Source organism: Vulpes vulpes, chromosome 10 (assembly GCF_048418805.1).
Source record: "Vulpes vulpes isolate BD-2025 chromosome 10, VulVul3, whole genome shotgun sequence".
Classification (NCBI taxonomy): domain Eukaryota; kingdom Metazoa; phylum Chordata; class Mammalia; order Carnivora; family Canidae; genus Vulpes; species Vulpes vulpes.
Genome location: NC_132789.1, coordinates 62,586,418 through 62,612,810, shown reverse-complemented (window position 1 = coordinate 62,612,810; position 26,393 = coordinate 62,586,418). Strand labels below are relative to the sequence as shown.

General features: G+C 35.4%; 1 protein-coding gene across 4 annotated transcripts in view; it reads right to left on the bottom strand.

Annotated features, from left to right (window-relative positions):
* The window catches only part of TMTC2 (transmembrane O-mannosyltransferase targeting cadherins 2), a 394,840-nt gene that overhangs the window by 130,304 nt on the left and 238,143 nt on the right, over positions 1-26,393 (bottom strand). For all 4 annotated transcript variants that reach the window (XM_072724508.1, XM_072724507.1, XM_025992193.2 and 1 more), the window contains 4 exons: positions 21,459-21,544; positions 20,592-20,776; positions 19,431-19,509; positions 1,872-1,993 (listed from right to left, as the gene is read on the bottom strand). In XM_072724508.1, coding sequence (XP_072580609.1) covers positions 1,872-1,993; positions 19,431-19,509; positions 20,592-20,776; positions 21,459-21,544 — 472 coding nt within the window. The remainder of the gene's footprint in view (positions 1-1,871; positions 1,994-19,430; positions 19,510-20,591; positions 20,777-21,458; positions 21,545-26,393) is intronic.

Below are 26,393 nucleotides of genomic sequence, written 5' to 3'. Positions count from 1 at the left end.
TTTCATCTCCCCCACCATTCTGATTGTTCAGGTGAGGCTATTCCCTTCTCAATATTTTATTCAATATTATAAATATTTATTATAATATTTATGACTATCATTCCTTATTTACCCACATTATCACCATTTCTTTGTTCACCATTCTGTTTGTAACATACTCAGAAGCTCCTTCCAGATTTAATTGTGTGCCTTTGAAAGACATCTTCAGCAAGAGTTTTTAGTGGTCCAATTTTTATTTAATTTCTTCATCTGGGAATTTCATCATCATGCAAGTAAATTCAAAACTTGAATTTTGATATAGGGAGGTCAGTAGTACAGACTCATTTCTTCTCCATTCATATCGTGTGCTGGGGCAGGCAAACCTTCATGCGGCCTTCTTAAATCAGTATGCAAACTTATTCTAGATTATTCTTTCACTGAAGGTATAAATTTTCCTCCTTTATTTAGGTATCTAATCCCTGGCCTTCCATTGGGATTCTCTCTTATTCCAAACAAGAATGAATACAAACAAGAGTCCATTCTCCCTGGTGACCACAACTAGTAAACTTTTTTGGGATAGTAAACTATCCAAAATCAGCTGTAGATCAGCCAACTGTTTACTGTTCTGGCATTCAGTTACCCCTCACTTCTAGCCCCTAGAAAATTGTTTCACTCCTTTCGAGTTCAGCTACACATCAAGAGTATATCTATTTTATTAAGCATATCTAGACATATTTTAGTGGTTTATTTTCTGGGGAATGAGTCTGCCTACATAATTTAATAGCACTTTAGGGCAGCCCGGGTGGCTCAGCACTTAGTGACACCTTCAGCCCAGGGCCTGATCCTGGGGTCCCAGGATCGAGTCCTACGTCGGGCTCCCTGCATGGAGCCTGCCTCTCTCTCCCTCTGTCTCTCTCTTTCATGAATAAATAAATAAATAAAATCTTTAAAAAAAAATAGCACTTTAGTGGTACCTTCAAATGGATGCATTGTAATTTTAGGTGTTTAGTCTACCATCTTCTGTAGAAAATAAAGTATTATTACTTTTACATAATTATAAGATCTTTTTCTATGAATTCACTTCAGAGTTACTTTCCTGACCATCTGTTCTATGCTTTTCTGGGAGCCATGTATTTTAATTAATATTGAAGTGAGATTAGGTGATATAACTAAAACAGCACAGATAACAATTCAGATTAGCTTTGAAGGCTAGTTCTACTACTTATTATCAGCTGGATAAACTCAGAAAATTTACTTATATAGTTTCAACAATCCCCTAGAGTGCAAAATAAGACAGAAAGATTATTTGAAAACACACAAAGTCACAATGGTAGGATGCCAGCAATTTCTTAAGCTTCAGACACACACCACCTCCATGAGAATGCGACCTCCGAGACTGCTTGTCATGTAGTGGGTGGCCAAATGATGGCTCCACTTCCCTTAAGGAATGATCTCCAATTAGGAGGAATTCCAGGTGACACTAGTTAACAGACATGCAAAGCCTCACCTGATGCTGGCTATTAGGAAAGAATCAGACTTTGCTCTACACTGTAACTGATTTGGGGTTAATGGTGGTTTGTAGAACCTAATCTTTATACAAATATTGTTATTATAACAAATTCATTATGTAATCCATATTTGGAATTCACTGTTTCCATTTTTCCATTAAATTACACCGTGGGTCATGACATACCACAGTTTATCTATGGCAAGCCCCAAAGAAATACACTTTTCCACATGTTCTATACGGAGTTCTAACAGTGTTACTACCATCATTATCTCCTAACAGTCTGAGTTAACTGGCTGAGAACCAGTACCTTAACCTCTATCCATCTCAGTCTGCATGGAGAAAACCAGCTTCGAAAGGGTGAGGGAGGAAGGTAGTTACTCACTGTTAGAGCTAGCAGTTTCCCATACGTAAGATGAGCGGGGATGTGGTCAGTCTTGGATCTCAGGGATTCCATATACCAATGCTCTGCTTCAGGGAGTTTGCTTAATCGCATGTATGCTTCACCTGGAAAGAAAGTCATGAAGATCAACCTGAGGACACAGCTTTCCAACAGCTGCAATAGCGTCACATCATTGTGTTTACATTCCATGGAATTTCAGACGCTGTAGCAAGGACTTTTACCCATTATCTCATCTGAATCCCAAAAACTCATCATAATTTCCATTTTACAGATAGGAAAACTTGTGTTTGGAGAAATTAAGTGAAATGGCTAAATTACAAAATCTAGTAACTAATAAAGCTTTGATTTTTAACCTAGTAACACTAGACCCACATGCATAGGTCCTTTGTCTTTTTCTTAAAGATAGGTTTAGGGGCACCTGGGTGGCTCAGTTGCTTGAGCGTTTAATGCTTGATTTCCACGCAGGTCATGATCTCAGGGTTGTGAGATCAAACTCCACACTGGGTTTGAAGGGGTGGGCATGGTCTGCTTGAGATTCTCTTCCTCTCCCTCTGCCTCTTCCCCCTGCTGTGCCCTCTCTTTCAAATAAATAAATCTTAATAAAAAGAGAAAAGTTTGCTCTTTCTTATGTACAATTTGTTCTTTTTTATTGATATTCATTTATCCCTTTAGAAATTCAAGTATTTATAGGATGAATACTAAGAGAGAATTATGAAGACCTTGACAAAGAAGATTAAGGTCCCGCCAAGATTTACAACACTGTTGAGAAAATAAGATTAGTTGAAGGAGTTAGAAATATTTTGGATTAAGCATTGGCACTAGATTTTTTTCAGAAATTATTTGCATTTTATATTTTAATAAAACTTATGAGTATCATTTGGAAAATCCACTGAATATATGACAATTATTTAGCATGCCCAGTACCATGTACAAAGCTATTCTGAAGATCCTCAGCCATCAGTTATTACTTTCAAGTTATGCAAATTTTACTTGTCAAAGAGCATTTCACCAACAGCTAAGCAAGAGGAAAAACAAAACAAAACAAAACAAAAAACTGGAAATAAAGCCAAACGTATATCACTTGTCTACTTATTATTATCATCCCCCCTCCCTTATTTGCTTATACTATGGAAGAGTACTTACCTGATAAGAGTATTATGTTTTAAGGTGATTTGTGCATTTAAGCATTACAGGTTTAATAAGCACTGCGAATACAGAAGCTACTCAATTTCTAAGAACAGATAAAAGACCAGTAACCTGAATTATTTGTCAAGCAGACCTTTATAGCTTAAGTAATCATAATCATGATAGCTTTTGCTGTTTAGAGGCATAATCACAAGCTTTTCCTAAATGTATTGCCCACATTGGCTATACATCTTTGCTTCAAGGAAGAACTAGCTTCCTTTTATTTTAATCAAATTCTCTTTGTATTAGCACAGTGCTATCAATACAAATATATTTGATAAATTGAATTGATCTGAGTCTCCTGACCTTTTGAGTGCCTTTTGCTTGGCTTGTTAGTAAAAAATACTGTAATATGCACAAAAATGTATATACCACTCACACATATCTATGTGTTTCTACTTCTCAGAACAGTTCTTAAACTAGCCTGTCATAAAAACGATAGCTGGAATTTTTTTCTCTTAATCTAAAGCTTAAAGTGTATTTGCATTTACGAAGAATTTGGTTAGATTAAATAGAATGCTCGGGTGCACTGCAAGAAATACTGAAGCAAAGACCAAAGCCTGGAATGGAATACACAAAACACAGTTGGTGGTGGTAGGATTAGGCTTGAATTTTTTTTTTTTTAATTTTCCTATTTCTGTAATCTTGTATTGTTATTATATCTCTGTAAAAATGAAAACATTGTCATAGATTTTTTTTTCCTTTTTGCCATGTTGAGCTAACAAATGTTTCCCCAAAAAAGCAAACAGTACTTTTAATGACAAGTTACATATTATACCCCAATTATACCCAAATATTGATCTCTAAAGGGGATTCTAAAGCCAGTAGAAAACATAGACTAACTTAGGAGTTAAGCTGAATGATGGGAGGGATTACAGATTCTGACTGAAATAGGCCAATGAAATTGTTCTTTGGGTAGAGTGCTCATAGGTCAGCTTTTAGAAGCTGTACCATCATTACCTTTAATATAATTTCTACTTTTCATTTATAAAAATTTCAACTAACTTGTAGAATAGTAAACTATAGGCTTTCTGTACCAAAAAATGTGAGAGAACCCCAATTTCACAGTGATTCTGAGATTGAAATCTGTGTATGTAAGTTGTCTGAAAATCATTTCAGAAAGTGTTCTATTTTTTCCAGTCTTACAGCTATTATTAAAAGCTATTTTGAAATGAAATATTAACTTGCTACATAATTAGTGGCTGGCCCATTTTCTTCAGTAACGACTCATAAGTAACTTGTTAATTTGAAAACTTGTGAGATGGGGAAATAAGAAAGGGCTGTAAGGAATATAATAATGCATCATGGCAAGTATATGAAAAATGTAAATGACCAGCCTACTTAGGTCCTACTCATTACTACTCAGAAAAACTTCAGATAACCATTCATTGTGTCTCCGTAATAACAATGATGATCATTCACTGACTATTATGCATTAGGGTAGCAAGCCATAGGGGCTAATGTCTGATTTATGAGCACCTTCTCCTCTCATTCTTTACCTTTGGGCATGTAGAATGTTCTCTCACTCAGTCCCACGAGGAGCCTTCACACATTAGTCTCATTCAACCACTACCAAGTAACTGTTCAGATTAAGTTTGCAAGATGAAATCATTCAACATCTGTATTAGTTGCCTTATCCATGACTCTCATTTTTTATTAAGGAATGTCTTTACCTGGATTTTACAGATGAGGACATTGAGAAGCAGAGTGGCTAGATAAAACACACAGAGTCATAAATGTAGGAAGTGGTAAAGCTGGAATTCAAACCCAGGACGACCTGACCTCAAATCACATGCTTTAACCCGCTGGTAGGGAACAATCACAAACTTTTCAACTCTCCCGTGCAGGGGAAAATTATACTCTTTCTCATTCCTGGAAAATTGTTTCCTAGCCTTGTGATACATTGACCATAAAGATCATTTCATTTTGCCTTGGGCTTATCTACTGAATTAAAGGAATAAGGGAGAACAATAATCTATAGTTGACCTTTAAAAATGCTTCTGCTGCATATGTTACTCAACTCTTAAGAGGGAAATATGTATCCTATAAGATGCACTTGAGTTCTATGGTTAATCTTAACACAAAAAGAGCCTATAAAAACGGTAATAAAATCAAGATGCAAACCCTAAAATGCAAGAAAATGATAATGGGCAAATTTAAATGTGTTTTAAAAATGACTCAATAAAGATGTAGGGAACAAACAATATACAGACAAGAACTGGATACAGCCCTGGCACAGACAAAGTAGAAGCTTCTCATTTCTCACTTCTAATTCATACCAGGGGTCCGAATACTCATTTTATGGCTGAGGAGGGAGGCTCATGAGAGATAAGTGACTTGCACAAGGCCAGTTATTAATCCTATTCTAGGGCAGCCCAGGTGGCTCAGCGGTTTAGCTCCGCCTTCAGCCCAGGGCGTGATCCTGGAGACCCGGGATCGAGTCCCAGTTCGAAGAGGGAGCCTGCTTCTCCCTCTGCCTGTTTCTCCCCCCACCCCTCTGTGTGTGTGTGTGTGTCTCTCATGAATAAATAAATAAAATCTTAAAAAAAAAAAAAGAAACCAATCCTATTCTAAAAGGTCAGAATGGCTCTAAAGTCCATGCTTTTCTTCATGGCATCAGGCTGCCTACCATACAAAGTTTATTATTTATCGAATACCTACTAACATCTTGAATATATTTATACTTTTATATTATCTGTACACTGTAATTTACATCAGTCCCATTTCACAAATGAAGAGGCTGTGGCTCACTGAGACTAAGCGATTTGTTCAATGGTTGATATACTGGCTGATGAACATATAGGCTGATGAAGGAGCCGCCCACCCCTTTCCCCCACTGGCTCCACATCCCTCTTTTGGGCTGTTGCAGGACCAGACACACAGAGTGTGGCTCTGGCTCAAGCTTTTATTCGTCTCAGCCCCCAGGGCATATCTGTGCTTGGGGAATCTCGCACAGAAACTCAGGAGTACCCCCTGCCTAGGCTAAGGAGGTCTTATCTCTTGGGGGTTTAAGTGCTGTTTGCAATAATGTTATGTCTTATTTATTCCAGATTCAGGATTCCAAATTCCAGATTCAGGATTCAGGTTAGAGTTCTTTCTGGTTCTTTCTACCATACCATTCTGTCCAAAAACTATAAAAAAAATAATTAGAGAGGAGATAAAATAACTGCGAAAAGTGCCACTGGTGGATTTAGTTTTAGGAGAGAATGACTTATATGTAATTCTTCAAGCTTGATTAAAATACTAAAATCATAAAAATACCATGAAGGAAATGGCCACAGGAAAAGAAAATTTTACATTCAATAGGAAGGAAATGAAAATACTTGATCAGGAATAGAGTGGAGAAAGGAGGGTTAAGTTATCTTCTCTGGTACTGTAATTCTCCTTAACTTACAAGAATAGAAAAAAAAATGTTTAGAGCACCCAGGAGGAAAGAAGCAATGATGACTATTTTCCTTCTTATCCTGCAGAAAAAAAAAAAAAAAAAGACATAATAGAGGCACTTTCATAAGAATGAGAAGATTTGCTGTGATGATGTAGTGATGAGGTTCATCACCCAGATTTATTTCCGATTCCCTCGCAGACAAAAGGGATTTGGATGTCTCCAGGCCGGCTTCAAGCAGATATAAACCAGTTTCAGACGCAGAACAAATAATGTCACTCTTCCTCCCTAAAAAGCCCTGGGTCTAAATAACTCAGGCAAAGGCTAACTCCTTAAAGGAAGGAATGCTGGATTATTGATGATGTAATAGTCCAGATCTCACTGATTCTCATGTTTCAAGTTACTGGACAGCTCTGCTTACAGATAAAGGATAGAGTATGTAACGGGCCATACTACCCATACTTGCTAGAGTTACCTTTTATTTCTCTTGTCCCTGCTCGATCGTATATCTCTGCGTTAAGATTCAGTTTAGATTCCCCTTTTTTTGTCTTGCCATTTTGTTAAGATATAACTAACCATACAACTCTGTGTGAATTTAAGGGGTAGATCACAATGGCTTGATTACATATGCTGTGAAATGATGACCACATGAGTTCAGTTAACATTCGTCATCTGACATATTCTTTTAAAAAAAGAAAAACAAGGGCGCCTGGGTGGCTCAGTATGTTAAGAGTCTGCCTTCAGCTCAGGTCATGATCCTGGGATCCTGGAATCAAGCCCCACATAGGGCTCCCTGCTCAGCAGGGGGTCTGCTTCTCCTTCTCCCTCTGCCTCTTCCCCTGCTTGTGCTCTCTCTCTCTCTCTCTCTGTCAATAAATAAAATCTTTAAAAAATAAAGAAAAAAAAAAGAAAAAAAATTTTTCCTGTGATAAGAACTTTCAAGATCTACTTCCTTACTTTCAAATATGCCATACAGCTGTGCTAACGGTAGTCATTATGTCATACATCACGCCCCCAGTATTTAAGTATCTTGTACTGCAAGTTTGCACCTTTCCACCGCCTTCATCCAATTCTCACATCTCCCAATTCCCTATTTTTAAAAAACACTAAAACAGGGACGCCTGGGTGGCTCACTCAGTTAAGTGTCTGCCTTCTGCAGGTGTTTAAAAATAAATAAATCCATAATCCCCCAAATGATATAATTATTTTAGATTCCCACTGCCTAGTGTCGTATACATAGTCATTTCACAAACTTGTGACAAATACCCTAATTAAAAAGGAACTATTATATTCATGGATTTTCTAGATAGTCAAGACTAACCATATCTAGATCAAGTCCCATTGTTCCTTTGTAAAATTTTTAATATTTATGTATTTATCTAATTATAAGCAGATGCTTATAATAAAGTTTGGAAGATCATAATTTTATACAATGAAATGAATTCTACTACTCATAGTGGTAGAATTCTGATGTATTTCTAGAATTTATTTTAAATTTTGAAAAAATTAATTATCTAATCAATTATTTTGTTAGTTTTAAGTATTTAAGTTCCTTCTGCTGTTTTACTATGTTAAATAAAAATAGGATTATTTCAAAACTTAAACTTTCTCATTAAGGTTAATATTCAATGTTTTATTATTCAAATTTCTCTCCCAATTTTTTATACAGGTACTTTACTTCAGCAATTATCCTATTTTGTAACTGTCTTCATTTTTTTTTTACATATCTGTTAATATTATGTTAGAATACATATATAACAGTGGAATTCTTTTTTTTTTTAATTTAAGATTTTACTTATTTATTCATGATAGACACGGGGTAGCGGGGAGGGATACAGACAGGGGGAGAAGCAGGCCCCATGCAGGGAGCCCAACATGGGACTTGATCCCGGGGCTCCAGGATCTGGCCCTGGGCTGAAGGCGGCACTGAGACACCCTGGCTGCTCCTAGCAGTGGCATTCTCAAGCTGAAAAGCATTAGCAAATTGAATGGTCAGGATACAGAATACCAAGTTAGCTCATCAAAATACTGTACCTATTTCACTTCTACAAGTATCATATAAGATCAACTTTTCTAAGTCCTCATCAAAATGAGATTCTAATACTTTTAAATGTCCATTTGAAAAAGAAAAAAAATGCTATTATTTCGATTTTCCTACTTTAATTCTTAATGAAAATTCATTTATTTTTTACAAAGTTTTTCCACAAATTCTTAGCCATGAGTATTTTTTATTTGCAAGTCATGATTTTTTCCATTTATAGTTTTAAGCCATTTTTCAACTAAGATATATTCTTTTTCTTTTTGATATGCAAAAAATAGTTAAAAGGGCTTTTCTGTCAACTACATTAACTTTTATATATGCAAATTAAGTTGACTTTGCCTTTGTAGCTTTGTTACTGCCTTTTATGCATAAAGAAGTCTTCTTTATCATAGGGATATAAATTCTAATTATATTGTATTATTAAAATTAGCTACTTATTCAATATGAAATACATTTGCCATATAATGTGGAATCCAGGTCTAATTTTATTTTTTCCAAACATTATTTAATCAATTGTCCCTGATTAAGAACGCTCTTTCCATCGCAATATTTAATTTCACATTTATTATCTACAAAAAAACCCCTAAGAATTCTGATCTGTGTGTAGGCTCTCCATTCAGTCCCGCTGGTCTGTTCTTCAGTTTTTATACTAATATAACACTGCTCTAACTACTGGAGGTTTTTCTAATATTTTAATATTGAGTAGAGCATGTCTCCCATTATTCTTCTCTAGCCCCCCTTGACTCTATTTTCCTGTTATGTCTACCAGATAAATTTTAGAATCATTTTGTCAAATTTTTGATAAGTCTTTCTGAAATGTTTATTGCAAGTGAATTATAATGTATGAATCGATTTGACAGGCAAATTTCTAGAAAAATGAGTTTCCTTATCCAAGATTAGTACTCAGTTCATGTATTAAAGCTTCCTTTCCCTTTTTTACATACCTATCTTTCCAAGTATACTATTCCTGATCTCAAGCTAGACTGTGAGATGTGTAGAACCAGACAGAAAACCCTGTAGTACACTCTTCGTCTCTCCTCTAACCTAAGTTCAGAAAGCCTCTGGCTCCAAAGAGTCTCGAAAATTTTCTGATAAATAATTGAGCATACTGAGTATCAACTTAAGATTTCAATGTTGTATTTTTACCAAGAATGTCACTGAAGAGAAATTTCCAAGTAATTCCTTTTTCTAGAATCTGTGGTCTGAAAGAACCATATGACATCAGGAGCCTATTACATTAAGAGTTTAACTTGCTGTGATTTTATTCTCACTTTTTAATTCACTGTATTGGCATTAATATAGAAACCTTAGGGAGTCTGGCTTTTTTTAAATTTATATATGTCATAAACTTAACTGTAGGTCATCAAAGTTTGTGAATCTCTTATATTTCCATCCTAATCCTTTCCTCAACCTGATCTTATCCTTGTAAAATAACACGGTTCAGTTGCATTAGATACATTAGTTCTGATGGGAAATGCTCAGTAGCTACTGTACAGAGCAGCAAAAAATAAATTTAAATGATTACAGAAATTAGAAGCTGTTTTGTATCTGACAACAGACTTCAACAATTAAATAACCTCTTCCACTGTGGTGGAGGGATTAGAAGTAAAATGAAATACAAGTCTTAAATTATGGAGGGTTATGAAAAGGTTCAACATGTTAACACTTCACCAAGTTCTACTGCATCAAACTTAAGAAAAGCTGAAAACTAGAAAGGGTAGTTTTAGAGCAAAAAGAGGAAATTTAACGGGAAAAAAAATTGAATATGCATCTTATTAAATAAAAAACTAATCATCAAGAAAGGGTTTAAATTTTAGTGAAAGTTAAAAAGGTTCCTAATTTCTAGTGTAAGGTTATATAGAGGAAACATCTGATGTGCCATCAAAATTTAACTTGGAGGGATCCCTGGGTGGCGCAGCAGTTTGGCGCCTGCCTTTGGCCCAGGGCACGATCCTGGAGACCTGGGATCAAATCCCACGTCAGGCTCCCAGTGCATGGAGCCTGCTTCTCCCTCTGCCTGTGTCTCTGCCTCTCTCTCTCTCTCTCTCTGTGTGACTATCATAAATAAATAAAAATTAAAAAAAAATTTTTAACTTGGAAAAAAGCCAGGAGCCTGGATCAATATTTCATTACATGCTACTGGGGTCCTGGACCTGTTCAGGCTAATCAATTCCCTTTATGTTTTCACAGAAATAAATCACTGAAAATAGTTAATCAACAAATATTGGAGCCAATCCTGTTAAATGCTCATAATTTTCCAAAATACAGAAGTTGAGACTGTGTGTTTTCATTTGTATGTTGGTGGAGGTGATGATCTTCTCCCCACAAAATACAATACTGTCCTCAATACAATACAATGGAGAAAATAAAATGGCTTAATACATCTGGAATAACCAGGGATCACTAGAAATACAAAGAAGTGCTAACCTGGGTTTTAAAAACCAAGGTTTACAACAGAGGAAAGAAAAAAGAATGAATAAATGTTGTACTAGCCTGTAAAGAATTAATGAAAATAATAGTATTGAAAGACATACAACTTGAATATCTGCAGGAAAATATCAAAAGAGTATAATAAAAGCATTTTTAGTTTTATACATATCTTCTTGGGAATGTATTTCACATGTATTTCTAGATCAAGCAATATGTCTCTATAACAAATACTTTATTTTAAACTGTATTTTTATATGAATATTACTTGCTAAGATTTATCAGAAAATTAAAAATTCATCCTATTTGTAATGATGACTTGAAAATAAGATTTTATAACAAACAGTTCAAAAACACCATGCCCGTAAGTAACATGTTGGCAAAAGACTTGCAATCTGGAAGAAAACTTTGCATGCTCTTTTTAAATTCTTTATTCAATTTGAGTATGACAGTAGTTCCTACTCATTTGGGAAGTTAAATGAGATTTTTATGTAGAAAACAGTCTCTCTTTAACCAGTAGGAAAAACAGGTACAAATGCATACACAGTGAAGCACTCACAGTAATGCATTTATTTTTTATTTATTTTTAAGTGTATTTATTTGTTTATTTTTAAAGTAATCTATACACCTAATGTGGGGTTCAAACTCACAACCCTGAGACCAAAAGTCTCTTCCGACTGAGGCAGCCAGGTAATGTGTTTAATTTTAAACTTTATTTGTATTACTTTAGATACATGTAACTTACACTTTCCTTCACATTGATTTTCAAAATTACATCCTTTATAATGAGATTTTCTTCTTCCTCAGGATTATATCAATTTTATCTAAATGTTTTCAATTTTTAAGAATGCCAGATTTTGAAATCCAGTTAATTTCTCAAGTATAACATATCCATTTTTAAAAGAATAATCTAATCCATATTTACCGCTGAGTAAAAGATTCACTTCATGGATATTGCCCAATAAAAGAGCAAAACATATGCTTTTTTTTTCTCATTTATTTCTACTGAAGCATCAGAAAATATATTTTTTTCAAGCAGAAATACTGAAACTCTAGAAATCAGAGAATAAGGATATAATTAGGTATTAATTTGAGTATATTCGTTTCCTTATAACTCAATTTAAAAATAAAGTTCTGAAACTTCAATCTTTTCCTTTACCACTAAACTGGCAAAAGTATGAATTAATGTAACAGGTGGGCTCATGTGGTTTTAATAGCAATGAAATATAATCAACTGTCTCATATCATATTTCCAGGAAAGCAAGTGACATCTAGACCAAGCATGATTCTTAGCAACCCTACTATTGGCATGAAAGTGTTCAAACTCCCCATAGGGACCATATATCTTCTGGTCCCAGGTTTAATTGAAACTTTAAACAAAATATATTACCTATTTAATGCAGCCGAACTAGATGTTGGCCTCTGCAGTATACAGACTAATGCCTAGCAAACTAATGTCTGTAACCATAGCACATAATGTAGAATCTGTACCAAGAATGAATGGTGAAAAGAAGAAAATTAAACCACTGCAGTTTTATAATGTAAAATGAACTTGGAGAAAGAGAATCTTAATGATTTTGATTATGAATTTTATATATTTATTCTTTTTTATACACAGCCAAAAGTTTATGATTTCCTTATCTTGTTGGCTCCATATCTTACAAAATGAACTTCTAAAATCTCTCAAATTTACATTTCACTTTTTTGGACTGGGAGACCCAACAATGGTCTCCTGGTCTTGTCCTTTCTGATGATGAAAAAAATCAAAGTGCAATAAATAGATTTATCTTAAAAACTACAAGTCAGTAATCTTTTTGGAGGCACATAGATCAATGGCTAACCCAATTATATGGTCATACTCATATCTCTAGGGCTGACTCACTAATTTTCAAGAATGCCAGTGGAAGCAATAGTAGGAAAATCACCAGAACTCAAAACAGAGGAAGCAGATGGTATAAAAAGCTTAACACTACCAGAGTGTTAATGCTTCCACACTTGAAGGATGTGAAGTTCAGATCTCACACAGTTGACAACCATCTCTTTCACAGTAAGCATGCAAAATGCCTTGAGCAATACACTTAAGAACAGCCAGTCACAGAAGAAAACATTAAGTATGTGAACCATCAAGTCAAAAACTTATTCTGAGTATCTTGGTGCTACATGCATTCTAAAACAAGGTGAGGTAAACACACACACATACGTGTGTGCGTGTGCTAGAATAATTCAGCAAAAATAAATGATTGAATTTTTTAAAAAAATACCTAGCAAACCAAAAAACCTATAGAAGGCTGAGAGAAAAACAGAATCTTTTCTGGCCATTCCACCAACTGAATTCAGCATATAATGTACCTTATTTCAAGGAGAGTTAAGGTTAATTTAAAAGAAAGAATTTTTGCATTTTGTTTTCAGGAGGTATATTTGTATATTTGACATCTTGTCATCAGTTCTTACCTGAGAGTAAGGAATCTAGCCATTTATGACATTTGACTCCTTTATTCCGCAAGTCTCTTTCTTAAAAATACAATTCTAAAATTTGGACAAGTTTTTACTCCAAAATTGCTCTAATACATTCACTGTGTTTCCTATTTATTGTTTTGTTCCCCATTCTAACTGACTGGCTCAAATACATTTAAGGAAATCTCTTGTAATTAAAGAGCTGAGGTTTTTAATACAAAACCGAAAGTTATTATTATTTTTTTAAGATTTTATTTATTTATTTATTCATGAGAGACACAGAGAGAGAGAGAGAGGCAGAGACACAGGCAGAGAGCAGGCTCCATGCACGGAGCCCAATGTGGGACTCCAGGATCACGACCTGGACTGAAGGCAGCGCTAAACCCCTGAGCCACCTGGGCTGCCCCAAAACTGAAAATTAAATAAAAAGATTCCTCCCTTACTAGAGAATATAAGGAGAAAACATCAATTTCAAATCTATATAAGTAAAAGATTTGTTAGTTGCAGACTGTTGGAGAAAAATATATTTTTCTATCACTGAGCTGGGATTTTAGAAGCAATAGGGATGTGTATTAAAAAGAAAACTAGAAATTTTCAGATTAAGAGAATCAAAATGATAAAATCAAAATAAAGGCAAATAAGGCAATAAACAGCAATGGATCATCATCATGCCATTCCCCTGGAAGAAAATACAATCTCTCTGTAACATAAAAAGTGTGTTACCCATTGTAAACACACATCTTTTTTAAAGAACAGGAAAATATAAATATGTATGCAAATTGTGACAACTAGTGTCACCTTAGAGATAAAAAAGAGATTTTTCTTGTTTAGTTGGTTTGGTTTGTTTGGTCCAGACCACATAGCACAAGCTACAGTTATAGACAAAATATTCTCAAGGTTAGATAATATAATTTTCCATCTTATTTATAGGCATTTACATATCAAGGCAAGGTACTGAAGAGCTCCAGACCAACTGTGAAATCACCTAGAAAGTTCCATAAGAACAGGAAACATATGGGCTATTTCCATTTCATACCACTGTCACCTTTGTAACCTCCACCCAGCACTTGTGACTTAAAAAAAATTTTTTTTGCATACAGAGTTTTTTCTAAATGGAGCGATTATACACTGCAATGACAAGGCAGTAGTAACTCTAGATTCCCTATTACTCCAGGCAACATGTTATGCCCTTTTGTTCTCAAGATATATTACCAAGATGAAATGGCTTAAATTGCTTATATAATTAACCCAACAATTAGTTTGCATTGAGAAAGCCAAGTAATTTTATTTTAAATAGTAAATAGGCTCAAAATGACCTTTGGGATTGGAAGGGCTCAAACTGATAAAAGTAATTAAAAGTTACAGCCTAATTTAGCTTTCCATAATCTCAGGAATATTCAAAAGCAATGTTTTCATATGCATAATAAGGGAAATAAACAATTATAGAGACAAAAAAGGAAAAACTAAAGGTGGTTAAAAATTATCCTACATTAAAAAATTTTAATATCTTGATATTTCATTTTTGTAGGTGTTTTCTCATTTTTAGTAAAAACGTAGAGGTTTTTCCATATATATTTGGACAAGGAATAAGACAAATATATCTATATCTATATCTAAATACATTTTGCTGTTTTTTTACATAGGTAAATAAAAGCTATATTGACATAGTAAAGAATATGCCAATTTCAGTAACACACAAGGGTTAAATAGAAAAAGCATCTGAATTTAAATCAGGATACAACCTTTCTGGGGCCCTGGGGCTGGCTCAGTTGGTGGAGCATGCAAACCTTGATCTCAGGGTTGTGGATGTGAGCTCCATGTTGGATGCAGAGATCACATAAAAATTTTAAAATCTTAAAAAACAAAAACAAAACCCCAGAAACTACCATTCTGGTTTTAACACAAATTATAATCCTAAAAAGATCAACTCAACTCTTTGGGTGTTAACTTCTACTTTGTGAAATAAAATACATTATAACAGGAGGAATTTTTAAGATAAGAGTCTTCCATCTCTAACATTCTAAGACCCTAAAATATAACTATAATTTGAGAAGAGGACAAACCAAGATTCAATTAAGGCCTACAATGGGTGTCAGAATAAAAAAAAATATATATGCCTAAGTGTAGAGGAAAAAATATGTCATGGCAGGAAAAGGAGAAGAAACTCTAGCCTAAATAAGATGATTTTAATTTAGAGGGTGTATTTTGTTAATGAAATTCAGTCACCTGGGCATTAGCTGAGTATGCTGTTTCACTTTTGGTTAACAGAGTTAACGTAGACAGACCTGAGCCAAACGTGATCCCTGTTGACTGTCTGTGATTGCAAGACCATCACTAGGCCAAAATCTTATGTACAAAGAAATCATACGTATGTGGGTGAATACAAAAAGAACTTACATACTACAAGCAAAGACTTTGGGGCTTACAGTCCCTCAGGAAGGACAGTGACTATAATGGAAGGTAATATTATGAAACACTCACCAGGTAGGGCATTTGGTCCAATATGCTGTACTTTCACTATCTAAATCAATCCTCAAACTGATGCGCCTAATAGGGCCATCTTATACCTGGGGAAACAGGCTTCCGTTTAGTATTTTGCTCAAAGTCACCTTAAGGTGACTTAAGGGTCAAAGCCAGAGTGTGAGTTGGGGCTATCTGACTTCACACCACAGTGAATCTCCATTTAACCTTACCTGTTCTCTCAAGTGGCAACGGAGACCCACAAAAATAATGTTTATACAACTGGCTAGGATCAATTTTAGTAGTTACTTTTCAGTGTGGTCTCTTATTATTTCACATATTCAAATACTTTGCTAATTACAAAAGCCACCTAGGTGAAAGTTTATTTATTTATAAAAATAACATTTAGTATCTTCTGCTTTGTATCACTGGCTATGTTTGTAATTCACATAATTTTGGATGGCTTCATTCTCAACAGTTTCTGTTACTATCATCTTGATCTTATGAAATCAAAAGAATAATGAAAATATATTTTAAATAGGATTTTTTTGAAGGTTACTTAGAAATTGCCACCAAAAAAAAAAAAATCAACAGTCTTAGGATAAAATATAGAAAAATTAAATTGGGAAGCAAATTAATCAGACGTGTCATTTTCTGTTAATATACAAATGGGAAAAATCTGCTCATGTGGTGTTAAGGATATGTCAATTACTGGCAGGTAGCATACAAAATAGAAGTTTCTCATGAAACGTTCAAAGGAAGGGGAAATATGAGGGACTAGAGAGTTTTGTTTTCTTTTTTTCTTTTTTTTTTTAAAGCCACTGCCATGAATTGAGTTATTAAACTAAAAAGAACACTCAAATATAGATGTATTTTTTTCACACATACCCCTTTATTTCTCCTAACCTCCAAATAAACTAGAAAATAGGATGGAAAAAGGATAATGTTTGTATGTATAAACACAAGTGCTTGGGCAGGGGTTGGGGTGGAGGTGGGGGTGGTTAGTGGTCCTAAAGCGTCAATGAATGAGCCCTGAGAAAAATGAATACTTACAGGCTGAATCCAGCCAGACATTATAATCCATCACTGATCCCTAAAGGGCACTAATAATATGTAAATGTGTGAATTAGAAGACACATTCAAGGCTGTTGATAAACTTGATAGGATAATCAGCACATGCTGACAGACTAATGAAACTGATGAACTGATAGGGCAGCTTATCTCCTGGGCCATTTTTTCTCTTGTCAAATGGAGGCTAATCAAAATGTATTAGGAGTTAAGGCAAATACTCAGAGGATTTCACCCATTTGATTAGGAGGTGAACTCACTCTGAGAAAATTATAGTTTCGTGAACAATTGAAACTACGAAACCTGCTCAGCTGATAGACCCTCACCTAAAATTAAACAGAAGGCAGCCACCATAATTATGGAAGGAATCTGGAATTTTAAATTATATTGGGATTCTCCCCTTGCAAACTGTCACAGTGCTTTTCAGAGTCCGGGCGAGATGACCTCTTTCTATAATGAAAAATAAGACAAAGGACTAAGCAATAACCCCAGGGACGCACTTATCGTTTGCTGCCTGTGTGTGCTCAGCATCTGTGTAACCATATGAGACACAGATCCCAAGGTACCAGCTGAATTTTCAATCAAATTTATTTGCATAAAATAATAGAATGAATCTTCTGAAATCACTAACTATAGTGAATATCACACTTCCTATTAACAATAAAGATGCCACATGCAGTCCGTTGCCAAGGAGCTGAGTCCTTTCCTCATTTAAAGAAAGACATCTCACTCGATAATTCAGGAAAATTGGGAATAAGGCCTTCCTATGCCTTAGCGTTACAAATAAAATCATCAACGAAAACCATTGTGCCTCCTTAGAGAAACCTGGAGAAAATAATCCTTTTAATATTCATTTTGACATGAATAATCATCCAGTGTTAGCAGAAAAGTTAATTCAGTGGGCAAATCGGTACTCTAGGCACACTTTGTGGACACGTACATGGGTGGATACATGTGCTGGGTGGATAGGATAGACTGATGGCAAAGGCTGCAGAGTAAAAGTTACTGCTTTAATTCTCTAGAATTTTTAATTCTTAAGAGAGTGATAGCAAAAGTATTTTTAATGAAGCTAGATTTTTACCTTGCAGTAATTATACAAAAGAGAAAAGAAACCTCAACTAAAAATACCCCAGGGTCCTCTTTCACATGAGCACTAAATCACTCCATTGTGCATAATTAACTGGGGGTGGGATGCCCAGAGACATGAGATGAAAATATTGACCTCTTCCAAATTATAGGTTTTTTCCTTTTTACTGACCTGTGCCTCATTCTATCTCTTGAAATGTTGTTTTTTTTTTTTTTTTCCTCATTTATGAAAAAGAGAAAGTGAGAAGTGAGGGTCTTTGCTAGCCATGTATTTTCTAGTTTGGGAAGCTCTGGGATTTTCTGTGTGTGCTCAAGCCACACAGCTATGATTTCTCAAATCGTAGAATATAGAAACATAAAATTATCCTAAAAATTATGTAGTCTCATTTATTTTATATGCATAGAAATAGTAAACAACTTAATCAAGTTAATGAGAAAGGAAAATCTGAGTTTGCAAATTGTGCTTTGGAAATAAAATCTCTGATTTTTCTTCTCTCCCTTAAGCAGAAATAGCAGAGTTGGTCAATCAGCAGGGCATCTTAAACTGTAGGGATTCTTTTCCAAGTCACATAGTCAATAGGTAGTCTTCAGTTATGTCTACTATTAAATAGATATGGTAAAAATTTACTACAAGGCGGTCACAGGTCAATCACAGGCAATATTTTATCAGAAATTCTAGTTCTTGGTCTCTTACACCTAGAAAACTCCATGTCCTAACTTACATGCTTTCTGACTAATAAGAGGACAAATTATTCAATGTGGAAAAGTAATGATTGTAGTAGCACATTTACATTCTTTGCAGTACTGTTATCACTGTAAATTAACACTCTGAAAAACCTATTGTGATCCAAAACCTTATCAATGAAAACCATTACAAGTTGGTTCAGTTATTCTCATCTTTTATAAGCACCAAAATCATGACTCCCTATATCATGCCATGCTTATTTGGGGGAATCTGATTAAGAAAGTAATGATCAAATATTCTCATGAATTTGATAAATCATTGAGAAAAAAAATACTTACTCACCATTTTTAATTTCTAGGGTCTAGCTAATACTCAATATCCAAATGGGTTTGTAAGAACCTTGCAACAACTCTAGATTAGCTAAGAATCAGTATATGATTGCTCTTATTAGAAATAAACGTGCTTTGTCAGGGTCTGGCTGGCTCAGTCAGTACAGCATGCTACCCTTGATCTCTGGGTCATGAGTTTGAGTTTCACACTGGGGGTAGAGTTTACTTAAAATAATAATAATAATAATAAAAGAATGAGTGTCTTTTGTGAACATTGGAAAGAATCACCCAACTGTGAATAAGTTTTTATGCATATGTGTGAGGATCAATGATACGATTTATTTGAATTCTATTTAACAGAGCACATATTTTAATTTCTTCACGAGTCCCCAAAATGTAAGTTAAAATATTAGATTTTACTTACCCATCATGTTGTACAAGCTCTGTGGAGCAAACTGCCTCGGCATTTTCTGAATTGCTTCCTTATATACGCTAAGGGCATCCTAATTTAGGAAATGAGAAAGAGACAAAGTACAAGGATATTCACTACAAATAAAATGACAACATCCTTTAAAAATCAAAGCCTTCCATTGCTATTTCTAAATGGCTCATCAGGGGAAAATAATTGAGCTGTCTTTTGATATCATACTACCTCAATTTCATGAATGAAAATATTCAACCCACTTAGTAAAGAGGGCCACATAAAAATTTAGACTCCTTTAACAAGGAGTCAAATGTTGCCAATGCTCATTTATTTTAAAACAAATTTTCCAGTTCACATAGATTATTTAGTTTTTTTTAAAAACAGGTAAAGTTTACATTTGGAAGTTACCCATAATCATCTAAAATCTATAGTTACTTCAAGCCAGGTAACCAATAAAATAAAATAGCAACTAACAAATCTTCTGGCTATTGAGATCCACTGAAATTATGAAATGTAATTATTTTAAAAATTGTATCTTTATCCTTATATTGTAGTCTTAGTATACATGGTGTAGGAGTATGGGTTTGAGAGACACAAAGGGAGGAACAGTTTTAAATGTGAGAGAAAAAAACCCATGCAGGTAGGCTTTGTGTGACAGAAAGGGTACACACACCTCCCAGTTTCTTGTACAACATCCCAACTCCAGTACTCTTCCTCTCACTCCAATTAAAAAAATAAATTTTCATTTTATTACTATTACAGAAAGAACCAAAATAAATGGGTAGGATTAACACCAAATTCACTTCCTTAATATCCAGATTGCAAACAATGTATTTTTTTTAAACATCAAACACTGGATATAACACTGTTTCTTGGATCATAAAATCAAAGAGACTAAGCAAATAAGCTTGAGAAACAACGCAGGTTATTTCCCTTTGTAGAAGAGCCACCGGTGCTCTGAGAAATTCATAGGAAAGAAATCTTAAGTTTTATTTAGCAGAGATTCTTTTCCAAATGAATTTCACCATACAACTCTTAATAAAAACTCCTATTAACTTAAGTGAGCAAAGTGTCTCTCAATGAGATCGCAGGGTAGGAAAAAACATGGAGTCTTGGACCAAGAACACAGGAGAAAGAGAAAGGGTGGGGTTTGGGCCTGACCTCGTAGTGTCCCTGCTCATGATAGAGTTTCCCCAGGTTGTAGAGACAGCTGGTAACTGAGCTCTTATGTGCATGAGGGTCCTTTAGGTTTTCATCAGGGATCTCAGAACACTTGAGGAACGTGCGTCGGGCTTCTTCTGTCTTTCCTTGGTTCATGAGAATAATACCGGTGTTTAAATATGCAGCTGAGGAGGAAAAAATGGGAAATACAAATATGAGAAGATGATGTACACTGTGACAACAATAAAGTTATCTTACTCCACTTTAGCTTCTATGGATGATTTCTGATTTTATAAGAAATTGAAGAAATGAAAACTTGGGAAACAAATATATATGGGAACAACAATGAAGTAAGGAGTATAGGTGTCAATGAAAAATGGATGGATGGTCTTTGCCCTTGAAGAGCTGAAGAAATTTTGAGCTTAAACTCTGGATGAATAAAAGCTGTATTTATCTTAATATATTAAAAATGATAAATGGGTATTAAAACATGATTGAGGGGACGCCTGGGTGGCTCAGCGGTTCAGCGCCTGCCTTCGGCCTAGGTTGTGATCCTGGAGTCCCAGGTTCGAGTCCCACGTCGGGCTCCCTGCATGGAGCCTGCTTCTCCCTCTGCCTGTGTCTCTGCCTCTCTCTCTCTGTGTCTCTCATGAATAAATAAATAAAATCTTTAAAATAAACAAACAAACAAACATGATTGAATGGAGAGACATGTAATTATTAGAGGCTCACTCATAATCTGATAAGTATTTAGAAATAGAAATAGGAAGGTTTTATTTCCCTCTGAGGCTGTAAGTCAGCAAGATAATTTTCATGGATAAATAAGGAAAAAAAGAGGTGTTTTGAAAGGACTTGCATATTACTTACAAGCCAGTGTAGGCCTGCTTCCGATCGCCAATTTGTAATAATGTAATGCTTCTGCGAACCTGCTGTTCTCCTGTAGAAGTAACCCTCTGCATGAGGAAAAGAGAAATTTGGAGAAGGACTGTGTTACTATACATCAAACCACAAATTTGTATTTTATACTTCAAAAATAAAAATGGTTAGCGGGGCTATAAAAATGCTGACCCGGTACGATAAAAATAAATTCTTAATAGAAGGAAATGATTCCTCAGGAGAGAAAATACTGGAGAGGTATCAGCTATGTTTATGTTGCATTAGAAAGTATTAAGAAGTATTTCAAAGAGCCCTTTACCCCCAGTGAACTTTTTCCTTTCCAGCAATTTTTCTCTCCCACTGGAATGACAAACCACCTGGATTTCTTCTTGGAGCATGCACAGTTTTTCACCAGTTCAGAAAGGAAACTTGTCTAAGGCATTGATATATATATATATATATATATATATATATATATATATATATATAATATAGATTTATAATATAGATTTATATATTTATATGTATTTATTATACTTATTATATAATATACATAATAATAATAATTAATATATTATATTTATTTATTTATTGAAACATGAGGACATGAGGTGACTCTCCCCCTAACCACACTACTGGGGAAATACTGGTCAAAGGCAAAAGGTAATCTGGGTCAATAGGATAAAGAGAGTCCGAATTTAATTAGATGCCATTAGATACCATAAAGGAACAGAGTAAAAGACTAAAGGTTGTCCACATTGTGATTTCCTGGATTTGGTCAAATAAGTCTGAATTTCAGAACACTGGGCAAATCTCACTTCACTATTGTGAGACATGTTTTTGACTACAGACCTTCAGATCCCACAGGCCTCGTGAGGAAGCTCCTCAGGCTGTGGCCACGTGGATTATCCATCATTCCAGACCCCATCCTCATGACCTAATCAGAATCAATTATAGTCCTATCTATGAAAATACAGTGTCAGGGAACTGGACTGAGTCCAAAAGGTCTCTCAGAGGCTTTTAACCTATGCCTGTTCTATTGTAATCAGCAGGTATCTCACAGACATTTGGCACCTCTACTAGGCCTGAGTACTTAACAATCTCAAACTGTAGGATCCACTTGCCAGCTGCTGAGGCCTTTGCAAAATGAGAAGGCTACTGATAAAAACGTACCATTTTATAGAATGTTTTTTAAACATTCAGCTTTCTATTTAATGGGCAGCACTGAAAAAAATACCTGAAGAAAATCATTCCCAAATTAATGTTTGCTCACTTGTATCATTAGCAAGAATTATTCTATTTCTTTTCTTTTTTTTTTTGATGGGGGTGGTGGTGGGCAGAGAGACTCTTGAGTAGGTTTCACGCCCAGCGCAAGAGCCAGATGTTGGGTTTGATCCCACAACTGTGAGATCGTGACCTGAGCCAAAATCCAGAACGGATGCTTAACCAGACTGAGCCACCTGGGTACTCTAAACTCACTAATTCTAATATTTGTTTAAAAGTCATCTAAATAGATCAAACCATTCCAAAGCACATTAACATCACTTACATAGATACATAAATGTACACTTCTATAAAACATTTTGAGCAACAGTTAATTTGATCATGAAACTGATACGCTTTGCTGTTGAGTATACTTTTTTAGCTGTGAGAAACAAACTTTCCTGCGGTACCCGAGAGTTTGTGAAAAGGTTCAACTGTCTTTAAAAGTAGGTATATACCTGAAACTAATATTAACACTGTATGTCAACTATACTTCAATAATGTTAAAAAACTTTTAATGTGACAAAGATATGAAATATTCTTTGTAAAGACCTGATTATCTGTATTTTAAAAGGTGAAACTGCTAAAGAGAAGGAATACTCACCTGCTTTTCAAAAAAGGAATAATTTTCTTTGTAACAATAATTTTATTGACAAAATGCTGGATTTCCAGTTAACTAAGCTCATATACATTATCTCATTTCAGAAACTTATCTACAACATTAATTACTTTTATCACTTTCCTTTGAGATTCAGATAACAAGGTCCTTCTCCTTTGATACAAGGCTAATGGCACCAGAGGAGAAATATGATCCGGATATTTAATCCTATTTTTTCTACCTACTTTAAGGAATCAAAATCCTTCTGTGAGCCTCTCTTTGTCTAATATCCTTAATCCCTTTGTCCATTAGTTTCCTTTGCCTTAAAAATACAAAAAAATGTTCATGTGCCTCTTAGCACAGAAAGGAAAAAACCTTCTATAACCTGTATTCATTCCTATATCCACCTTTAACTACAGCTTATTATTGTTCTTCTCATCAGACTCAGACTTCCTTTCAGAACAATCTATAGTGTAAATGTCTAAGGACTCAAATCCCATTTACCCCTAAATCCAGTTATGGCTCTAATTATCAACCCCTCCCCTTCTAGTGTGCTCATATGAATGGCCCATGCAACTACAGAACTCATGACTATGTAACTCCTCTTCCTTCCTGAAACTGCATCTTATGCTTCCTGGAGACCAGTCTCCCCTAGTTCTCTTGATCTGGGACCATCCTATAGAGAATAATAGAGGTGTCTCTTGAAGAGCATTCATATAGTCCTTTAAAAGAATTTGGTGCTTCAGAGGGCTTTGTCTTTCTTCTCTTTTCTTCACCAATAGTGTCTCTGTATGACATCATACATATATATGCATATGCGTGTATATACTGTATATATAATAACTGTACTTGATTCCTTTTTTAAAAGATTTTATTTATTTTCATGAGAAACACACAGAGAGAGAGAGAGAGAGAGAGGCAGAGACCCAGGCAGAGGGAGGAGCAGGCTCCCGGCAAGGAGTCCGATGTGGGACTCAATCCCAGGACTCCAGGATCATGCCCCGAGCCAAAGGCAGACACTTAACCCCTGAGCCACCCAGGTGTCCTGACTGTTCTCAATTCTGAAGCAGGATTGCTCTCCTGACATCCAGATCTCTTTCTGACAGCTTACTGAGCTGCATCAATCTCAGTACTCATTGGAATTTCAAAATCAACACATTCCAAAATTGAAAAGAGCATCTCCTGATCAAGAATAAAAAGATAAACAAATGAAATAAATAAAAGAAGAAAAAAAATCTCCTCAGCAATCAGCACTGTCATCCACCACATTTACTAAAATCAGAAACCTGTATCATTTTTGACTTTTTGCTCATACAACTCCATGTTTTATAAAGTCTCCAAAACCCAACAATTCTTTTTTTTTCTTTACTCTGCCTCTCAAGGTTTATCCTTATGGCTCTGTCAGTCCTTTGTATCTTTACTGTCACCTAAATAACTCCAACAGCCCACTAATTAGTCTCCACATAATTACATTTCTAAAGGGCAAATATGCTGTTAGGCTAGACAGTATTAACATGAGGCGATAAGCACAGATCTTTGACAATGTGCCGGAAACCCATAAACCCTGCAAGCTGATGAGTTCAGCCTCATGGGCTCCCCAACGCAGACGTATTATATTCCTGTCATTTCCCAATTCAAAAAATACACAAAGAGGAGAAAATGATAAATAGCATGATCATCCCACCTAGACAGTCCTGTCCAGCCTGCCTTATTCTTTGGAGGAACCTAGTCCCATGGAGTGAGGCAGCAGGCGAGTGTCCAAGAGGATCATGTATCATACAGCTCTCTGAATCCGAGAGTCTCACTATGTTCTCTGAATAAAGTTAGCAGTGGAGCTAAGTCCAAGTCAGACGGCTGCTGGGGCTGATTTCTCATGGCTAAAGATTTTAACTAAGCATCAACTATGCCCTAGCATGCATGTGGCAAATGTGAACAAGACAGAGTTGCACTAGCCTGTGGATGCACAATCTATTGGAGGAGGCAAATAAGAAAATAAATGGTGTGGAAAATGACTGTGCTAGAGGAGGGAGGACCAAGACTGGCCCAGCTCACGAAAGGACAAGTGAAGATTCACAGAGTCCAAGTGACATCCGCAGAGGCTTGCGATAAGCAGCACTTAGCCAACAAAGGTGGTATCAGGTCCATGTTACAAAGGAATAAAAGAGGTTCAGAAAATGCACCAAATGACTCTTGGGTTTATGATTAATAAGGGGCAAAGCCAGGACAAGAACACTGTTTCTCTGATAATAAATCCCCCACCCTTCCTAAAAGAAAAAAAGGGTAAAGAAAGTTATTGAATGTGAGGTACATGCATACTAGCGTATGTTCCCCTTTGCTCTAGCACTCTCCAGATTTTGTAAAACACTCACTTGCATCAATGCTCTGAAAAGGAATCCAACACAGTGCTGGCAGTTCAGGATGAAAGTGCATTACTTCTAGCACTGCAATAACCCAAGCTTCTGTTGTTATTGCTGTTTGCCACATTTACAGAACCCATTCTTTATGTACTGAAGAGAGGACGGAGAACTAGAAACTCTTTACATTGTAATAGTTATGGTAAAAATAACAAAAGTCAAACTTATTTGGGGTAGTGTGTCAAGTAGGCCACATGCAATCCATTCATTGATTACTCAACAATCACCTGATAAGGTGGGCTATTACTACTAGCCCCATTTTAGAGATGGACTTCAGACACAAAAAAGTTCGGCAACGTGCCAAAGGTCACACAACTAGTGAGAAGTGTGTTACAGCTGAAGCCCAGAAATCTGGTGATAAAAGAGGATCCACACTGGAAGAGATCATTCATACCAAAGGCTTTTCCAGAACTGTTTTAAATTGAGGACAAGAAAAAATAAAATAAAATAAAATAAACTGAGGACATGGTTTGTTTACATACTGATATGTCAATAAAATCTTCTGGATCCTACATATATCAAAAATAAAGACACGTTTTAACATACCATCAAGCCAGAATCTGAGGAGAAATAATTTTACTCATTTTACATGAGGTTGCTTTATGATTAAGGAAACTAGCTCAGGCCATACGTTAATGTGAAGCTGAAGTG